This window comes from Podarcis raffonei, chromosome 6, assembly GCF_027172205.1.
Source record: "Podarcis raffonei isolate rPodRaf1 chromosome 6, rPodRaf1.pri, whole genome shotgun sequence".
Classification (NCBI taxonomy): Eukaryota; Metazoa; Chordata; class Lepidosauria; order Squamata; family Lacertidae; genus Podarcis; species Podarcis raffonei.
The window spans coordinates 977,766-993,952 of NC_070607.1; the positions used below are offsets into that span (position 1 = coordinate 977,766).

Here is a 16,187-nt window from a genome sequence, read left to right on the forward strand (position 1 = left end):
CCAGAAGAGTACAAAAAATCAAATCTTATTTAGAACAGGATGAAGTGAAAACTGCCTTTGAAACTACAACTAAGAAACTACCATAGATGTAAGATTTCTGCATGTGCCAGGATCTCTTTTGAAGGAAGTCACAAAAATCAGCCTTTCCCAAATAAAAATATCCCTCGCCTTCTGTGTTAAAATACTTTATATACTTCAACAAATCTTTCTTACACTAACAAGGTCTATTGTCCAAAAAAGTGCCAACAGGGAGAAGCAGATGCCTCCAAGCAAAGGGAACCCGGAGCTCAGCAGTGAAGGCGGAGAAGGAAGTTGGGGGGGAGGGGAAGGAGCAGAGGCAGAGGGGAGGCCCTTCTCCCTTAGCAAGCATGGAGAAGACACAGGGCTGTGCAAGAGGGACACTGCCCCGCCCCCCGCCAGAGCAGTCATCTTGAGAAGTGCAGGCCTAGGTCGACTTGCTATTCTTTCGGATGGTGAAGCCATTCGCCTGGCCTCCTTCTGTAAGGCTGAGACTGTAGAGGCAAAGAGAAGGGAGGTCTGGTCAAACTAGCTGGCTCTTCCAGATGGGAAAGGGGGGCTGCTGCAGTCCCCTTTCAGGTCCACTAAGGGGACAACCAGGTCATAAAGTACCTGCCACCTACTTTGGCTACTTGCCTGGGAAGACATTAGCTATGCCCAGTGTGGTATTCTGAGTCACAGAAGAGACCAAGAAGGTGCATGTAGCCTGAGGCCACCAGGCCCCTCTTCATCTCATGAAGCATGTTGGCGTAAAACCTTAAATAACACATTTTCAGCTCAAAACGGGGCTCTGGGAAATGGTGAAAGGTTTCGGGAAAACCTCTTAGCCTTTCTTGTGCTGCAACATTTCCCTCCCACTTCTGCCAGAAACCATTTTGAAACTTCTTTTCCCTTTCTCTCTTTCTCACACAACCATATTGTTCAGTTTCCGTGAGTCTGCTGGTTCATGGAAGCTGCTTTGTGTCAGGGAGAGAGCAGGACTATAAAAGCGGAAGTGCCAAACAATTTGAGCAAGAGCTGGCCAAGCTGCTTCTTGATATTTCTGCCTGGGCTTTCTCAGCCCTGAGAGAAGTCCTAGGTGGAGATGGGTTGGAGAAGGCTAACTTGAAGGAAAGACTCTGCGGCCAGAAGGGCATTTGCTTCCCTCGCCAAAAGCTGAGCTGCCTTCTCTGGACTTCCCCACATGACAACTCAGCCCACATCAAGCGGCTTCCCTTCAGGGACTGCTTTTAGAGCCCAGGATTTTGGCTTACCAGGAAAATCCCTGCTCCTGGCCGTTCTGCTCTCCCCTAGACTGGTCTCCGGACATACTTCCTGCGGTTCTTGTCATCCACTTGCTCTATGTACCAGGTTCCTGGGAAGAGGTCATCCTTGGACCCGTGCGGGGTGTGGCCCACTGCAGAAAGACAAAGCAAGAAGGGGGGGTAGGAAGGCAGAGGGAGGGACCAGGACAATATGATGGGGGGGGGTCACCCACAAGACAGGCTGTGAACACTGGCTCTTCCTTCCACCATGTGCACTTGGTGATCGGAGGCGGCTTAGGTCTTCAGGAGATAAGATGTTGGGGAAGGATACTCTAGAAAACTATTACTCCCTTTCAAGCCTCCTAGAGAGAGACCCATTTATTCCCCAGAGCCATGCCAAATCTGTGTGCTGTGTTGAAGTGCCTTTAGAAACTCCACAGAAAGAAGAAAGTCCTTTTGCTCCAGAGGGTGCCTTGGGGCTGCTTTTCTAACTGCATTTCCAAGAGCTGAACCTGATTTTATATTTCCCACTCCCCATAAAGAAACGTAACTTAATGAACATCATTGAAAATGCTCTCACCAGAAATGCAGAGCTCAAGTGGTTTTTGCAGGAGACATTACTAAGCAAGCAACTGGAGTTTAGCTTTCTCCCTTCAGATCTTTCCTGCCAAAGCCAGTTTACCTTGTGACAATGTCTTTCCAGGTCCTAAGGTAAAGCTTATTGCACCCAGGTGCACAGCTAAAGCTGCTCACATGCTCACCCAAGTGATGAGTGTCCTCTCTGAGTTTCATGATCTCAGAAAACTTCTCTGGGGGGACACATTTCCGGGAGTCCAACCGAGTCTCCAGATCTGAAAGACTGGATACCAGTTTTTCCAGAGGGGAGCCTGGAAGAGAGAGGGCACACAGTTTCCCATGAGAAATCCTGCTGCTTCCAGGGACCCCAGCAACCCCAGATGTCATGGGTGCAGTAACATTTCCCCAACAAGGCAATGATTTTGGGGCAAACGATGAATTAACTGGCCTGGTTAGTTACTGTGCTGAAATGAGCCAAAAAACTGTGAAATGTGCATTTGGGAGGCTACAAGAAGAGCTTCTGGGTGTAAGAGGAATGGCCCCATGCAGCGTCAGCACTGGGCACCATTGGGCAAACCCCAGGACCCCAGCAGGACCCACCAATGCAGACACGAGACTGTTCTGGGGTCCTGGTTCCTTTTATATTTTCCCTTCCCCAGGGTTCAAAGGAGCACTGGGCACCAGCATTTTCATTCCTCCAGTGCCCCAGCAATGTAGAGCGCAAGTAACTTTTGCAGGCAGCACAAACTCAGGATCCTCTAGGAGTTCAAAAAGTTTGAGAAGAGGAAAGGGAGCTCTACATCAAGAAGGGACTCACCTGGAGCAGAATTCTGGGTCACCTTCAGGGAGAACATGCTGGCTGCCAGTCCTGAGCCATAGGAGAAGACCCCAATTCTAGAACCAGCCAGCTGCTGGGCAGAGAACCTGCCGGGATTGAGACCAGAAATGTCAGAAAGGAAAAGAAAGGGAAAGTTTCCTTTCTTCCCCAGAACTCACACCAGGCAAGGGCAAACATTGACGCCCCTGCAAAAATCATTACCTTGCAAAGACTTTTCCAGATGGTTGCAGTTTTGGGGTGAGGTGCAATCACATACTTGCAAATTCAGCTGCCACAATTCAAGCTGATTTTGTGTTCTTCCACAACAAGCCCATTCCACACCCACCCACACCCAAACTGGCCTATTTGTGATAAGGCAAGTGATGAGAAAATGCACAGGGAAGTGCAACATTGTATAACCCTGCAAACGAATCAGGATGAATGTTCAAATAAACAGGCTGCCTTGAGGCAACCTTCCTGGCTCATCCTGGTTTGCGGGGAATGGCAGGGGTAGTGTGACAGAGGACGTGACGGAAACATGTTTTGGAAGGTTGTGTTGCAGTGTACAGCAGACGGGCAAGATGTCCAGCCGGTGGCAGGGGGTCAGCAACATCTGTTGCTCCTTGGCTCTACTGTCAGAGATTTCTACACAGCCTCCTCTCCCTGCCCAGGCCACAAGCAGCCCAGAGCAAGGCTGGCGAAGGGGACGAGCTGGAGAGAGGCTGGGAGGCCAGATCCAGCTGCCAATGAGACACCCCAGGTTTAAAGTTTTAAAATGCCACCTTCTGCTTGAAAGCTCAAAAGGCAGCTAGCAACTGTCACAGGTTAAAAACCAAACAAATGCCGTACTATGCAAAACCCCCAAAATATAATGAGCAGAAACAGGAAATTTTTTCATGGGTATGTGAATATAAAAGTATGGCTGCAAGGGAGTGGGGCCACAACTTCAGCCCTTATTTAGCAGAATTAATCACCTTGGCTAAGAGGATTTTTAATCATCAGAGAATCATGGCTTCACCCATACCCAGAATCCTGGGAATTGTACTTTACAAGGCATGAAATACAGCTCCCAAAGAGTCTTTAAATGCATGGTGTGTTTGCAGCCCTTGCTTTCTGACCAAACCTTATGAAACACGGCTATTTTTGCCATTTCTGTGTCCTCTTCACCTGCCCTGGATTTGGAGTGGGAAGAATCCATTATTGGAAAGAGCAGGGGAGGCGTGGAAGGAAAGAGCAGGGGTGACTTACTGGGCCAGGAGAGATGCGAGGCAGCCATACACTGAGGGAGTGTACATGTTTCCATTGCGAGCAGAGAGGAAGAGAGAGGGCTGTGTCTTCTGGCGGAACAGCTCCTGGCTGGCCTTCTGGAAAGCTCTGTCCACCTCCTTGCTGGAGTAGGTTTCTTCCAACTTCACGTTACTGAAAGGGAAGGTGGGCAGTCAGTCCTGGCCCCAACTGTGGAATACCCTTTTATCGGGGGGGGGGAGGCCAGGGAATGTGCTCTCATACACAGAGGCATGGGGGTGCACTGAGCTTTCTCTGCTTGGCTTAATTTCCATAAGCACATTTTAATAAATTAACAGTTTAAAAGAGCCTAAAACTTTCTCCATAGTGGTAGAGGTGGCAAGTTCAGTTAAATTCAAAGCTGGCAGAGAAATAAACATTTTCTGGAGTTGTCCTCCTAGCCTTGCTGGAGGCGGAAGCCTTTCTTGCTCCAACCGCTCCGATCAGGCTCAAAGTACTTTGCTGAGAAAGACCCCACTGCATAAAAGACATAAAGCATTTTTTAAAAATCACTTGACTTTCAGTTGCTTCAGAGGTTTGCTCAGGTTAATTGTTAGTTTTACAGGATTAATTATTAATACTGGGTTTTGCCTTTTGATCCGTTTTCAGTCTTTGAGAAAAGTAATTTATAAATATCTAAACAAATAAAACAGATAAATAAGCTTTTCCAAAGAATATAATTTTTTTCTATTGGCAAATATGAAGGAAGTTGAGGATGTAATAGGTGCACTGAAGGCTTTGCTGCTGGCCAATGGGTGGCTTCGCATGGGAAGACAAGGCAAAAGACAAGACTCTGCCTCAGCAGCCGGCAGGTGAGTTTGACAATGGGTGAATGCAAGCTAACGGAGATAAAGGAACTTCAGGTGAATTTCAAGTCAGGGATGAGAGCTAAGGGTTATCATCTCTAAAAGAAAAGAATGCCAGCCCCGTCTAAGTCCCAAGGCAGGTGTGAGCAGATGACTTGCAAGGTCTCCTTTGTTTTCCTGGAAGTGCAAGGTGAGCCAACCAGAAGCAGGTGCAAAAGACGGAGGGAGGAGGGGCAGGGGAGACCAGATCCAGACACCACACCCTCTCTCAGAGGACAGAGCCATTGATCTACCATGCTGCATGAGCTGGATCCAAGGACAACCTGCATACGCAAGTCCTGTACATCTGAGTTACTTCAGATAAGAAAGCCTAATCATTTTAATGGGAAGAGGGGCTTTCATTTTTACATTGGAGCTAGTCTCCACTGTAGATCATGCAAGGATCTAGATCTAGATCCACCTTCTGCCCATCCCTGTCCTGAAGAACTTCTAAAAACAAGCTTGCCCCCTGTCCCACTATCTTCTCCAGTTCTTGGGTGATGTCTTTAAAAAAGGTAAAGGTAAAGGACCCCTGACAGTTAAGTCCAGTCACGAACGAATCTGGGGTTGTGGCACTCATCTTGCTTTACTGGCCAAGGGAGCCGACACAGTTTTTCTGGGTTATGTGGCCAGCATGACTAAGCCGCTTCTGGCGAACCAGAGCAGTGCATGGAAATGTCATTTACCTTCCTACCGGAGCAGTACCTATTTATCTACTTGCACTTTGACGTGCTTTCGAACTGCTAGGTTGGCAGGAGCAGGGACCGAGCAACGGGAGCTCACCCCATCACAGGGATTTGAACCGCCGACCTTTTGATCGGCAAGTCCTAGGCTCTGTGGTTTAGACCACAGCGCCACCCGCGTCCCATACAAAGCCACTAATAAAGGAAGCTACACTCTACTGACCTGAAGTCCTTCAGCCCCTTGTAGACCCCACTCTCGACATCAGGGTTGCGGGAGGCCAGGAAGTCGTTCAGCAACACCCGCGCCAGAGACTTCTGCACCAGCTTGCAGAAAGGTGTGTGGAAGATCATGAACTGGAAGTCTTCAAGGGTGCACTGCTTGGAGATCCCAGCTGCCTCGGGGGTAGAAGAAAGCATCAGAGAGATGGTCCCCCCCCCCCGCAACTGCACCCAGGAAACAAGGCGTGCAGTGGAGACACACCACCTGCTCAGCCCTAGCATGCAAGATGTTACCCCCCCAAAAAATAGCTAGCACAGGTGCCTGCTTTTCATAGTGTTCACATGATCCTCCCAGTGCCAACCCACACACTCCCACCCCCAACTTCAGTTAGGATTCTCCTGATCTGCTGATAATGTGGCGGGGGGGGGTAGGTAATCCAACATAAAATTGGTGGTGGTGGTGGGGTTATGTTAACCACCCTGAGATTATTCATCTTTGGATGAAGGGCAGAATACACATTTAATAAATTATCACCATAATCAAATTGCAAATTACCCAACTGTGAAGGTAAAGAAGCATTTCTGGATGTTTTGGGGACCTTTTGCTTTGGGGTTGTTTTTTTTTAAGGGAGGGGATGTTTTCCTGGGGGCCACAACCACCTTTTCCCTCACCCCCTACTTCTGTGGGCAAAGTACTCCTCAGTGGCTGTGGGGGAACACTAGGTGTGACACACAGCTCTCCCCCCAATCCACTCTTTTGTGCATGTTCATGTGTAATGGAAAACTCACAATGGACCTTCGGTTTCTGGAGCTCAGGGAGGGGGGGGACAGAGCTTCCCACTTGTGTAGATAGGAAAGACAGAGGCAAAAGGGGGCCCCCACCAGGTAGGGCGGGGTTTCTCCCTCAGCACCCTGGCTGCTGGCTCACTGAGAGGGAGGCTGGGAGGTTGGCATGGTGCAAGCACCCTGGCAGGACCAGCGCGAGGGCTTTACCAGTGCATTTGACGCACACCGACCTCCTTGCCGCCTGCCCCCCCCCCCGCTTCCGGAAAGCAACAGCAACCTAAGTAGAGCAGCTCCTCCCCCCCCAGCCAGAAAAGCCCTTCTGGAGAAGGTTCAACCAAAAGCAGTCGGTGCAAATGAATGTGCAAGAAGCACGCATGGACGATTGAGACTGGCGTGGTCCATGTGCCCATTCATGCTCTGGTGCGCCCACAGCCAGGAAGGAAGGCACGGCTGACTGTTCTCCCAGCCACACTGACCTTTCTGCCACTGGCTCTCGATCTTCTTGCGATATGTGGCATAGCACCGATCCAAGGCTCGAAAGTAGCACTGGATGGAGAGCTGCCCATCCACCACAGGATACTCTGAAGCCAAGTCTGGCTTATAGAAGTCATAGACATGTTCCATGTGGGTCCCACGAAGACCTTGGCAGGAAAGTCACAGTGAGCTTGCGTGGTGCAGCAATAAATCTGCTAGCACATTTGAAAGATAAGCAGGGTCCGGCATGGCTCCAGATTGGATGGGAGACCACATGGTGGGATTACTGCATTGCAGGGGGTTGGACTAGATGACTCTTGGGTGTACCTTCCAACTCAACTATTCTATGACATCCCAGTATTAGCAATGGCAACAAAGGGAATAATCCTCCAGTTATTAACCATTGCACTTGAGGTAAAACCCACAGATACTCCTAATAACTTTTTCTTAGTCTGACTGGTGCATTTTCTGCTTGACACGCTTGGTTTATGCTTCCAAGCTATGCATCTTTCTCCCAGGTTCCATTTCAGAGGCATCACCTTCTCTAGGAGCAAAGATGCAAAAGGAGAGAGAGAATCTACTGGGGGAGGGAGTGCAAAAGATGCTAAAGCAAAATTCCACCCTGAGCCAAGACTAGTGTTGCCCAGACACTGATGCCTATGTCCGAAATAAAAGAACCTGGCTCGCTCTCTCCCTATCTTTTCTTTTTTAACTCAGGGAGCTCCGAATCTCTGGCAGCTACTCTAAGAGCTACTAGGCATAAGGGCCTATTCTCCTCCCTGAAAAGCTTGCCTGCCCCTCTGGGTGCAGAAAAGGAGGAGCAGGGCCCCCTGCATTTGCAGCTTTCCATATGAATTCCTGAAAACTGTGAGAGAGAGGATGCATTTGACTATTTTGGCAGAGATGTGCTGCTTTCCCACCAGCAAGAGCTCCATGAATCTCCAGCCCAGCACACCACAATGGACTCATTCATGCAGGCTTAATCTGTTTGCATAGAGGGGCTTATGAAGCCTGGCAGAAGTGCATCTTTGACTGCCCTGGTTCTCTTCTACATTTGCACTCAAGCAAATCCACAGATCGGACGTCATGTCCCACTTGTTCTGTGCTGCATGGATGTAGTCAGAATTTTCTTCGACAGGGGCAGGCTTTATGTTAGGGGGGAAGAACCCAGTTATCTGTGATGCAATTGGTCAGTTAGTTAAGCATTTTTATTTATTTTCTTGGTTGGGGCGGCAGCTGCCTCCCTTGCACCCCTCTGGCTATGCCCACGTCCAGTGGGCCTGTTGGGAATGTGAATGTGTCAGCCACCCAGTCTGCCCTCTTGCAGCAGAAGGGGGGATGTTGCATGCTCCCCCCCATCCCGCCCTCGCTTTTTATTTTTATTTTAATGACATGGTTTCAAGCCAATGCAGAAAAATCTAATGGATGGCTGGTCGGTTTATGGATAAAATCCCTCGCTATGCAAAGCAAGCTTCTTAGACATGGCCGCGTTTGGATACTCACCTCTCTCTAAGGCCAGGGGAGCATCTGGTCCAACCAGCATAGCTACGGCTCCAGCACCACCCGTTGGCCGTGCATTCCCGGTGGCATAGACAGCAATATCGCCACAAACCACCAAGGCATAGCGTCCTGGCATGGGAAGAGCAACACCAAAGTGTCAGGGCTGATGACGAGGAAGGCAGGAAAAGCTCTTCCTGGTCTGCGTCATCATAAAAACATATAGTGTTTCACTTGCAGGTGTGAGCTGCAATATAGTAACAGCTACTTCTGAATCTCTGTCTGTCTGGCACTTCACACAGTCAGAGCAGGGGGGAAAGACAAATCCCTCCCCCCACCAGCTTACAGTATAACTATGACAATAGTGAGTGAAGAGAAGTACTTAAAAAGAAGCAAAAGAATGGCAGCACCTTACAACTGAAATAACAAGCACACACACACTGTTCATAGGCAATCCCATGTAAAGATCTCACACATCTAGTTTGGCCCTGAGGAATGAAAAAATAAATGGCTGGCAGAGACCATGCCTGATACTACAAAGCAAAGGTACGATATGAAAAAGGAGAGCCTTCAGTCCTTATTAACCTACTCATACTCTCCCAAAATGCTTTAACTATTTTTCCAATAAAATGCACAGCAAAACAGGTGTTCTTGTTTTCTGCTAAGCCAAAAACACACAGGTTTCTCTGAAAAAGTAATTTTCTAGGTATAAGAGTTTTGCAAGTAGCAATGATGAAATGGTAAACCCACCATCTCTCTCCTTAGGCCTGTTAGGCATGGAACAACCCCCAGAAAAGAATTATTCTGGACTTGAGGAAAGCACAGCTGTCTTCCCAACAGCCAGAGGCTTCCAAGGGTCTCTTGAGTGGAGCACAAAGACAATGGACTTCCCCTCTTGATTGTCCCCAGAATCTGGCATTCAGAGGCACCTCTGAAAATAAGGAAAACCTGCTGCAGTGGCGGACGTTGGGGTCTCCTAAACTTCAGTGCCTGCCTCTCATGCTCTATTCCTCTAAACCATAGTTGCAGCATCCCCCGCAAAGCTGAGGTTCCGTGCCCAGTGGGACCAAACTGGTTGCATCCCCCTAGATCCACCTCTAGCCACCTTGCCCAGCCTCCTCTTCTCACAGGGGCCGCCCCGATGCCTGTGGGAAACCAGGGAGCAGAACTAGAGCACAAGAGCAGCCCTCTCCCTCCCAGGGTCTCCAACAACATGTCATAGATGACAGTGAATTTGTGGTGGATTTATACTGGACCACTCATCATTCTGCTTTATTTGTCGCAACAGAGCAACAGAGCAACAAAGGACAGACAAAAGAAACAAGCAAAGCCTAGAACATTTGTGGCATGAAAAGTTTGAGGGCTTCATCATGATATTATGGGACTTGTACCAGTTGGAGACAAAGCAGGAAGACCACCCAACAAATATTTTGCAGGCGCAAACAGTATCCAGAGTAGGATTGCGTATAACTGCCCCAAGACCACCTCAAGCATAAACAATATGAGAACATTGCTGTTTCCTTTTTGTAAACTACTTTGAGGTTGGTTTGCTTTTACTACCAAGCGGTATATAAATTTTAATAAACACATGATCATAAATGCACAGTAAAGAGGGCTGAAGGCACAAGTGGCAGCCCCTTCCACATGTTCACGATGCCTTGTGTCTTCACTTTTGCCTGTCCTTTTGCCTGTCCTGCATCTTCTGCCAGTCAATGGACCAGCAGATGGGCAGAATCATGCAGGAAGAGCCTCAATCAGTGGAAATGTATGACTAAGGAAGGGAGACCAGACTATGGCCTTGGAGGTCTTTCTTGGGTGGGGGCCTGCCCCACTTGACCCAACAAAGGAGCCTCCTTTGATCATAGGTTTACAGCAGTGGCTGCTTTATTTTCTAATAAAATCCCTAAAACTGGTCTTTTCCACCGCTATGGAAAACTGAGCTTCTCATCATGGTCCCTATCAGTTCACATCCTGTCTAGGGATCTCTATTGTGTTAACATTGCCCAACTCTGCTGCATTAAATCATTTATCAGTCCATAAAGGGACCTGTTCCATTTCCTCTAAGTTTACTCAGAAACCTTTCAGGAGGAACTTCGTCAAAAGCTGAGCATGGGAGTGCGAGGACACATCTCCTCCCATATCTGCAATGACTGAGAAAATTTGGTCCATTGTAAGTATGATTAACCTTTTAATGAGAACCTTTTAATGAGGGTGAAAGAGGAGAGTGCAAAATATGGTCTGAAGCTCAACATCAAAAAACCGAAGATCATGGCCATTGGGCCCATCACCTCCTGGCAAATAGAAGGGGAAGAAATGGAGGCAGTGAGAGATTTTACTTTCTTGGGCTCCATGGTCACTGCAGATGGTGACAGAAGTCATGAAATTAAAAGACGCCTGCTCCTTGGGAGAAAGGCGATGGCAAACCTAGACAGCATCTTAAAAAGCAGAGACATCACCTTGCCAACAAAGGTCTGTATAGTAAAAGCTATGGTTTTCCCAGTAGTGATGTATGGAAGTGAAAGCTGGACCATAAAGAAGGCTGATTGCTGAAGAATTGATGCCTTTGAATTATGGGGCTGGAGCAGACTCTTGAGAGTCCCATGGATGGCAAGAAGATCCAACGCATCCATTCTTAAGGAAATCAGCCCTGAGTGCTCACTGGAAAGACAGATCCAGAAGCTGAGGCTCCAAGACTTTGGACACCTCCTGAGAAGAGAAGACCTCCTGGAAAAGACCCTGATGTTGGGAAAGATGGAGGGCACAAGGAGAAGGGGACGACAGAGGACGAGATGATTGGACAGTGTTCTCGAAGCCACAAACATGAGTCTGACCAAACTGCGGGAGGCAGTGGAAGACAGGAGTGCCTGGCGTGCTCTGGTCCAGGGGGTCACAAAGAGTCGGACACGACTAAATGACTAAACAACAGCAACAACTATGATTAAGCTAACTTATTGTAGATACATACACTCTCAAAGTATAATTCTTTCCTTACAACCTGAAAGGCAGGACTTCTCTTTGCAGAAACCATAATAATAATCCTACTATATGCTTGCAAAGTTTATACAGATAATTGCCTGGCTCTCTCGGCTCTCTATCTCTCTTTAAATGGTTTTCCTTCCAAATCTCTGGTCAGGAGACGTATTTTTGTTAGAAGACCTATGACTCATATGTGAGAGCGAACCACTCGGCTTGAACAATCTGCAACTCTCACTCAGCTGTCTCTGGGAAGACTCTGCAATATGGAGGAGAAGGGCTGCATCTCTGCACAGTTGGCATTCAGAGGCAAACACTTCTTGCTTTGTTCCTTTCCCGTATGGCTTGTGACAGAACTTAGCAACTAGATTCTTCTGTACTGCTAGAAACAATGGCCTTGTGTCTCCTTGAGGTTTGTCTAGCAAATAACTTTTTTTTAGACAGGGAGCAGTTTTAACCTCTTTACTCCCATAATACAGGGGTGAGGATCTAGCAGGTGGGCCACCTGATGGGAGGGCATACCTGTCATCAGGTGTAGGGTGGGCGTGGCTTGGCCAAAATAGCCTTGCAGGCCAAATTAGCCTGATGGGCTGGAAGCCCCCCATCCCGACTGTAACAGGTGTTTCTCTAGCTCTTTCTCTCTCCCCCCCCCCCCCCGGCTAGCTCTCCACTGGTCCGCTTCGCTCCTTGTGTCCCTGGGAACTGTGGTGCCGTTAGAGAATCTATAGAGTCTACATGGCACCTACCAAATTCCTTCTCCTCCAGGAGCACAAAAGTGAACCACCACAAGCTTTCTTTAACGTGAGGAGAATGGGCAGCCCCAATGTCTCCTGATGGCAGAAGTATAAAACTGCAAAATGCTACCCTATAGCAAAAAATGGGACAAAACCTGCCTGGGAGAGTCACTTAAGCAGCATGCCTTCTCTACAAAAAGCTCCAGGAATAGGAAGTATCATTTGCTGAATGGAGCCAAGAAACGTCACAAAATGTTTTACTCACAGCAACTTCTGAAAATTCCAAAGGAGGGAAATTTGAGGGTGATTCCCACACAGTCCAGCCTCCTAAACATTTCCAAACTGTCTCCTGGTGTGAGACCTCAGGCAAGTGTTTGTGGCCCCGAGGCTTCAAGTTACGCCACCTGGTATTCTGAGACCGGCTGTGCCTTACACCCATGCCTTAGAGATGGGGTGTAGGCAGGCATGGAAGGATATATGACTGGGCCAAGTCGGCCCTGTGGAGGTGCCCGGATGCTTGTTTTTGGAGAGGACACCTTCCAGGTGGGGGTCTGAGGGGGTGGCACTGAGACCACCATCACTTACCATCCCAGGAGCTGGACTCAATCCAGTCGGCTGCGTTGAAGAGGGAGGCTGTTCCTCCATAGCAGGCATTGGTGGTGTCGATGCCTTCAACATCTGTGTTTCCTGAATCTTCAAAGAGCTGCATCAGAACTGTCTTGACAGCTTTGGATTTGTCAATGATGGTCTCTGTGCCAACCTCTAGTCGGCCGATGGACTCCCAGGGCAGGCGGCTTCGCTCTACCAGACGCTGCACGACTGTCAGGCACAAGGAGTTGATGTCCTCGTGGGCCGCACAGAAGCCCATCTGCTTCTGCCCCAGGCCCACGGTGTATTTTCCAGCCTCCACCCCATCATACTTCTCCAGCTCAACCTGATCCACATACTGGGAAGGGAAGTACACCTCCAGAGCAAGGATGCCCACATCATTGGGCCAGGAGGAGGAGGAGGAGGAGGGATTTGCCGGGTGATGCACAGAGCCTTTGGAGAAACTGCAAGGCAAGCAGAGAGAAGAGTTTCCTTACAGTCTACAAAGGAAGAGGATCTCTGGCTGCTCAGACAAGATGCATGTAACCAAACAGATTTCCCCATGGCATTGCTTTCCTCAGAACTGTCTCCATGGCAGCTGCACTGACCTCTCCGCAGAGGTTCAAAAGGGATACTGGCCAGGGGGTCAGATTTAAGCCCTGGGCCCCGAGCAGCGCATCTCCTTCTGACTGAGCTCCCTCCCCAGCTCTGCTCACAATTGCATCCTAGTGAGCAGTGCTTCTCAAACTTTTTTCTCTGGGCCACACTTTCAGAATAAAAATTTGCTCATGCCATACCATTTTTTTTAATTGATAAGAAAGAAAAGCATTGGAAAACAAAAAGAAACAACTCCTAGCAGTGCTTGATTTATAACACAGAACACAACTATTTTATCATATGATCATGGGGCAGCCAGAAAGCATCAAACAATGCAGCTACATAAGAATGTGGATCATTCCCAAAATGGATTGTGTTCTTCAATCTTCTGGTCACCCTTGCCCTCCTCTCCTGCCACACCCTCTGAAAACCAATGCTAGGGAGAGCCTCTAACATCCTGCTCCTAGGTGACGTATCAGAAGGCCTTCTCCCTGGAGAGCAGCTCTGGAACTCTTTCTGCTGTGAAATTTAGACACCAGCTCAAAACATTTTGGTTAAATGTGTTCATCATTCTTCAAAACTTCCAGCATTTCTGTTTTTATGTTTTATTGTACCGTTCTTCTGAGAAAGGCTCTTGTAGGATTCTCTGTCTTTCCAAAGGCAGGTAAAAACCTTTGAGAAGTTCTGAGAAGCAGCATCTCTGTTTTTTGCTTCTGTATCGTTTTATTTCCTGCTTTGTTGTTGCTGCTATTGTTTTTATTTTGTACATCCCACTTTTCCTCCAAGGAACTCAAGGTGATGCGGATGGTTCTTCCCCCGCCCATTTTATTAGCACAACCACCTTGTGAGGTGACGGGTTGAGAGTGACTGGCCTAAGGTCACCCAGTGGTTGGGATTTGAACCCTGATCTCCCAGGCCCTAGTCCAACGGTCTAACCACTGCACCACACTGGCTTTCATTCTTCTTTCTGTGATGAGTGCATTGTGCAATTTTTATTGCTGTTGTTTTTACTTTATAAACTACTGGGTTTTTTCCCAGAAATATTTTAAGATTTTAAAAATGAGATGTGACCTTCTGCCCCACCCCCATTTTAAGGAATGGCCTTGAGCTGTGATGCCCCTTAACATTGTCACCTCTGCTGCAACTTGGATCCGGGTGCCGTCTGATAAACATTCTTGGTTCCTTTGCCTCCTCGTGGACCTCCTTACCATCCCATATCCTAACCCTAAATCAAGAGATTCCTGTGTTATAATCTCACCCTGCACACTGACTCTTATCAGGAGGTTAATGTTTAATTAAAAGGTCTTTGATTAAGCTGATGCAAGGTCAACATTCCTGGACACAGCTCGAGTTCAGGTCCAAAGGGCAAATGTATTTTTTCAAACTAGATTTGTATTCTTGCCCTTTAACAAAACCCACTCTCAATTCATTTTCTAAAAGATCCACGCCCCTGTTTTTGTGCCATATTAATTTATCCTGCTCTTGGTTTTATCATAGGAAACTGATCTAAGAAATTTGTCCAGGTTTTAATGTGTTTTATTAATTTTTTGAACTTTTTTGGTAGCTAATTTGAGTTTATTTTATAAAGAAAAGGAGGGCATAATAAATTTAATGATCAGTCAAACAAAAAAGCAAACATGTTCTCTGGTTCCTCTGCTAGTGGCTCCACTTTGTCAATCCACTTTCCCCCATCACTCAGTGCCTGGTCTAAGGTCAGTTTGGATGCAGAACGTTTTCTCCCTTAAGGGATTTGTGTGCAGGAAGGAATACAGGATCACAATGTTGTGAAGGAAGCCCAAGTCCATCTATGGAGTCTGCAGTCAGGATCTCTGAGCAGGAGCAGTAGGAACTTTGTCTCCTACTTCTGGATTCTGCCTGCAAAACACTTCTGTGAAAATGTTTGCTGGATACAGGCTATTGGTGCAGCTAAAATATGGGAAATGCAGCCAGAAATCAATATTCCTCTTTTTGTCATGTAGAAAGATTTTCATGAGTGCTTTCATGAGGCACCCCTTGAGCTATTGGTTCCTTTGTACTGGCAGCCTCCAGGTATGAAAATCCACAAATACTCTCCCAAAAGTTGGAAAGGAACTGGTGGTAATTGTTTTGGAAGGTGTGACATAAAAAAACAAAACAAAAACTGGTGTGGTTGTTGTACGGAAAAGGACTTTTCAGAATGGCCTGTTTTCCATTTTCAAGTAGGATGCAGGTGAGTCTAGAGAAGATGTAAACCTGCTGCCCTTTGTTAAGTCCTGCATTCCTTAGAGCATCATCATTTTGTCAAAGCCTTCTAGGCAGATCATTTATATATTTCAAAACTTGTGCGAAATGTCCTGTTTACACAGACTGAGTCTGTCAAGGCTGCCCCCTCCCCCCTCCGGCCTCCTTACCTGTTTTGCTGCACCACTGCTGGGAAATGGACTCGCCCAGGGGGCCTTTGCAATGTCCGTTTCATCGGCCAGCAGCGCTTTGCATTGCTGAAAAGCCGGAACATTTTCACAGGCTGGCTGGAGAGTCAAGCTAAGCTGGGGAGTGAATTCCTCGCAAACCCCACTGGCTTTTAAAGCGATTCCCTGAGCCCCCACAGCAAAGCCCAACTAAGTCCCTCCCCACCCTTATCAAAGAAGCCAGTGGGATGTACTTCACTATTTCCCAACTAAAGGTCATAGCACAGTGACGGATCTAACAGGCTTGAACACCTTTTTTTGCAGCATTAGTCCTGGGCATTCCTTACTTTGAAGACACCAGTCATCTCTAAGCCCTCAGGGGTTCCCATCCCAAGGAAGAGCCCTTCTGCTTCTTCCTCTCCCTTTCCACCCTCTGCAAGAGACAAAATGCTCACTTTCTATACG

General features: G+C 47.8%; 1 protein-coding gene across 1 annotated transcript; it reads right to left on the reverse strand.

Annotated features, from left to right (window-relative positions):
- Positions 1 to 169: 169 nt before the first annotated feature.
- On the reverse strand, positions 170 to 15,911 carry HMGCS2 (3-hydroxy-3-methylglutaryl-CoA synthase 2). The gene is made up of 10 exons (XM_053391066.1): positions 15,726 to 15,911; positions 12,736 to 13,202; positions 8,450 to 8,575; positions 6,949 to 7,113; positions 5,691 to 5,859; positions 3,904 to 4,074; positions 2,656 to 2,762; positions 2,024 to 2,149; positions 1,272 to 1,414; positions 170 to 512 (listed from the first exon to the last, which is right to left on the reverse strand). Exons 1-9 carry the CDS (start codon positions 15,827 to 15,829, stop codon positions 1,308 to 1,310), a joined length of 1,542 nt encoding a protein of 513 aa, XP_053247041.1. The 5' UTR covers positions 15,830 to 15,911; the 3' UTR covers positions 170 to 512; positions 1,272 to 1,307.
- Positions 15,912 to 16,187: the final 276 nt, after the last annotated feature.

Bases quoted from the DNA above. Each gene is read 5' to 3' on its own strand.
- HMGCS2 (XM_053391066.1), bottom strand. From the start codon at position 15,829: ATGTTCCGGCTTTTCAGCAATGCAAAGCGCTGCTGGCCGATGAAACGG. The intron at 4,075-5,690 runs GTCAGTAGAGTG...CTTCCCTTTCAG, and splicing joins AAGGGGCTGAAGGACTTCAG to TAACGTGAAGTTGGAAGAAA. The intron at 1,415-2,023 runs GTGAGCATGTGA...GTCTTTCTGCAG, and splicing joins AGAGGACACTCATCACTTGG to TGGGCCACACCCCGCACGGG.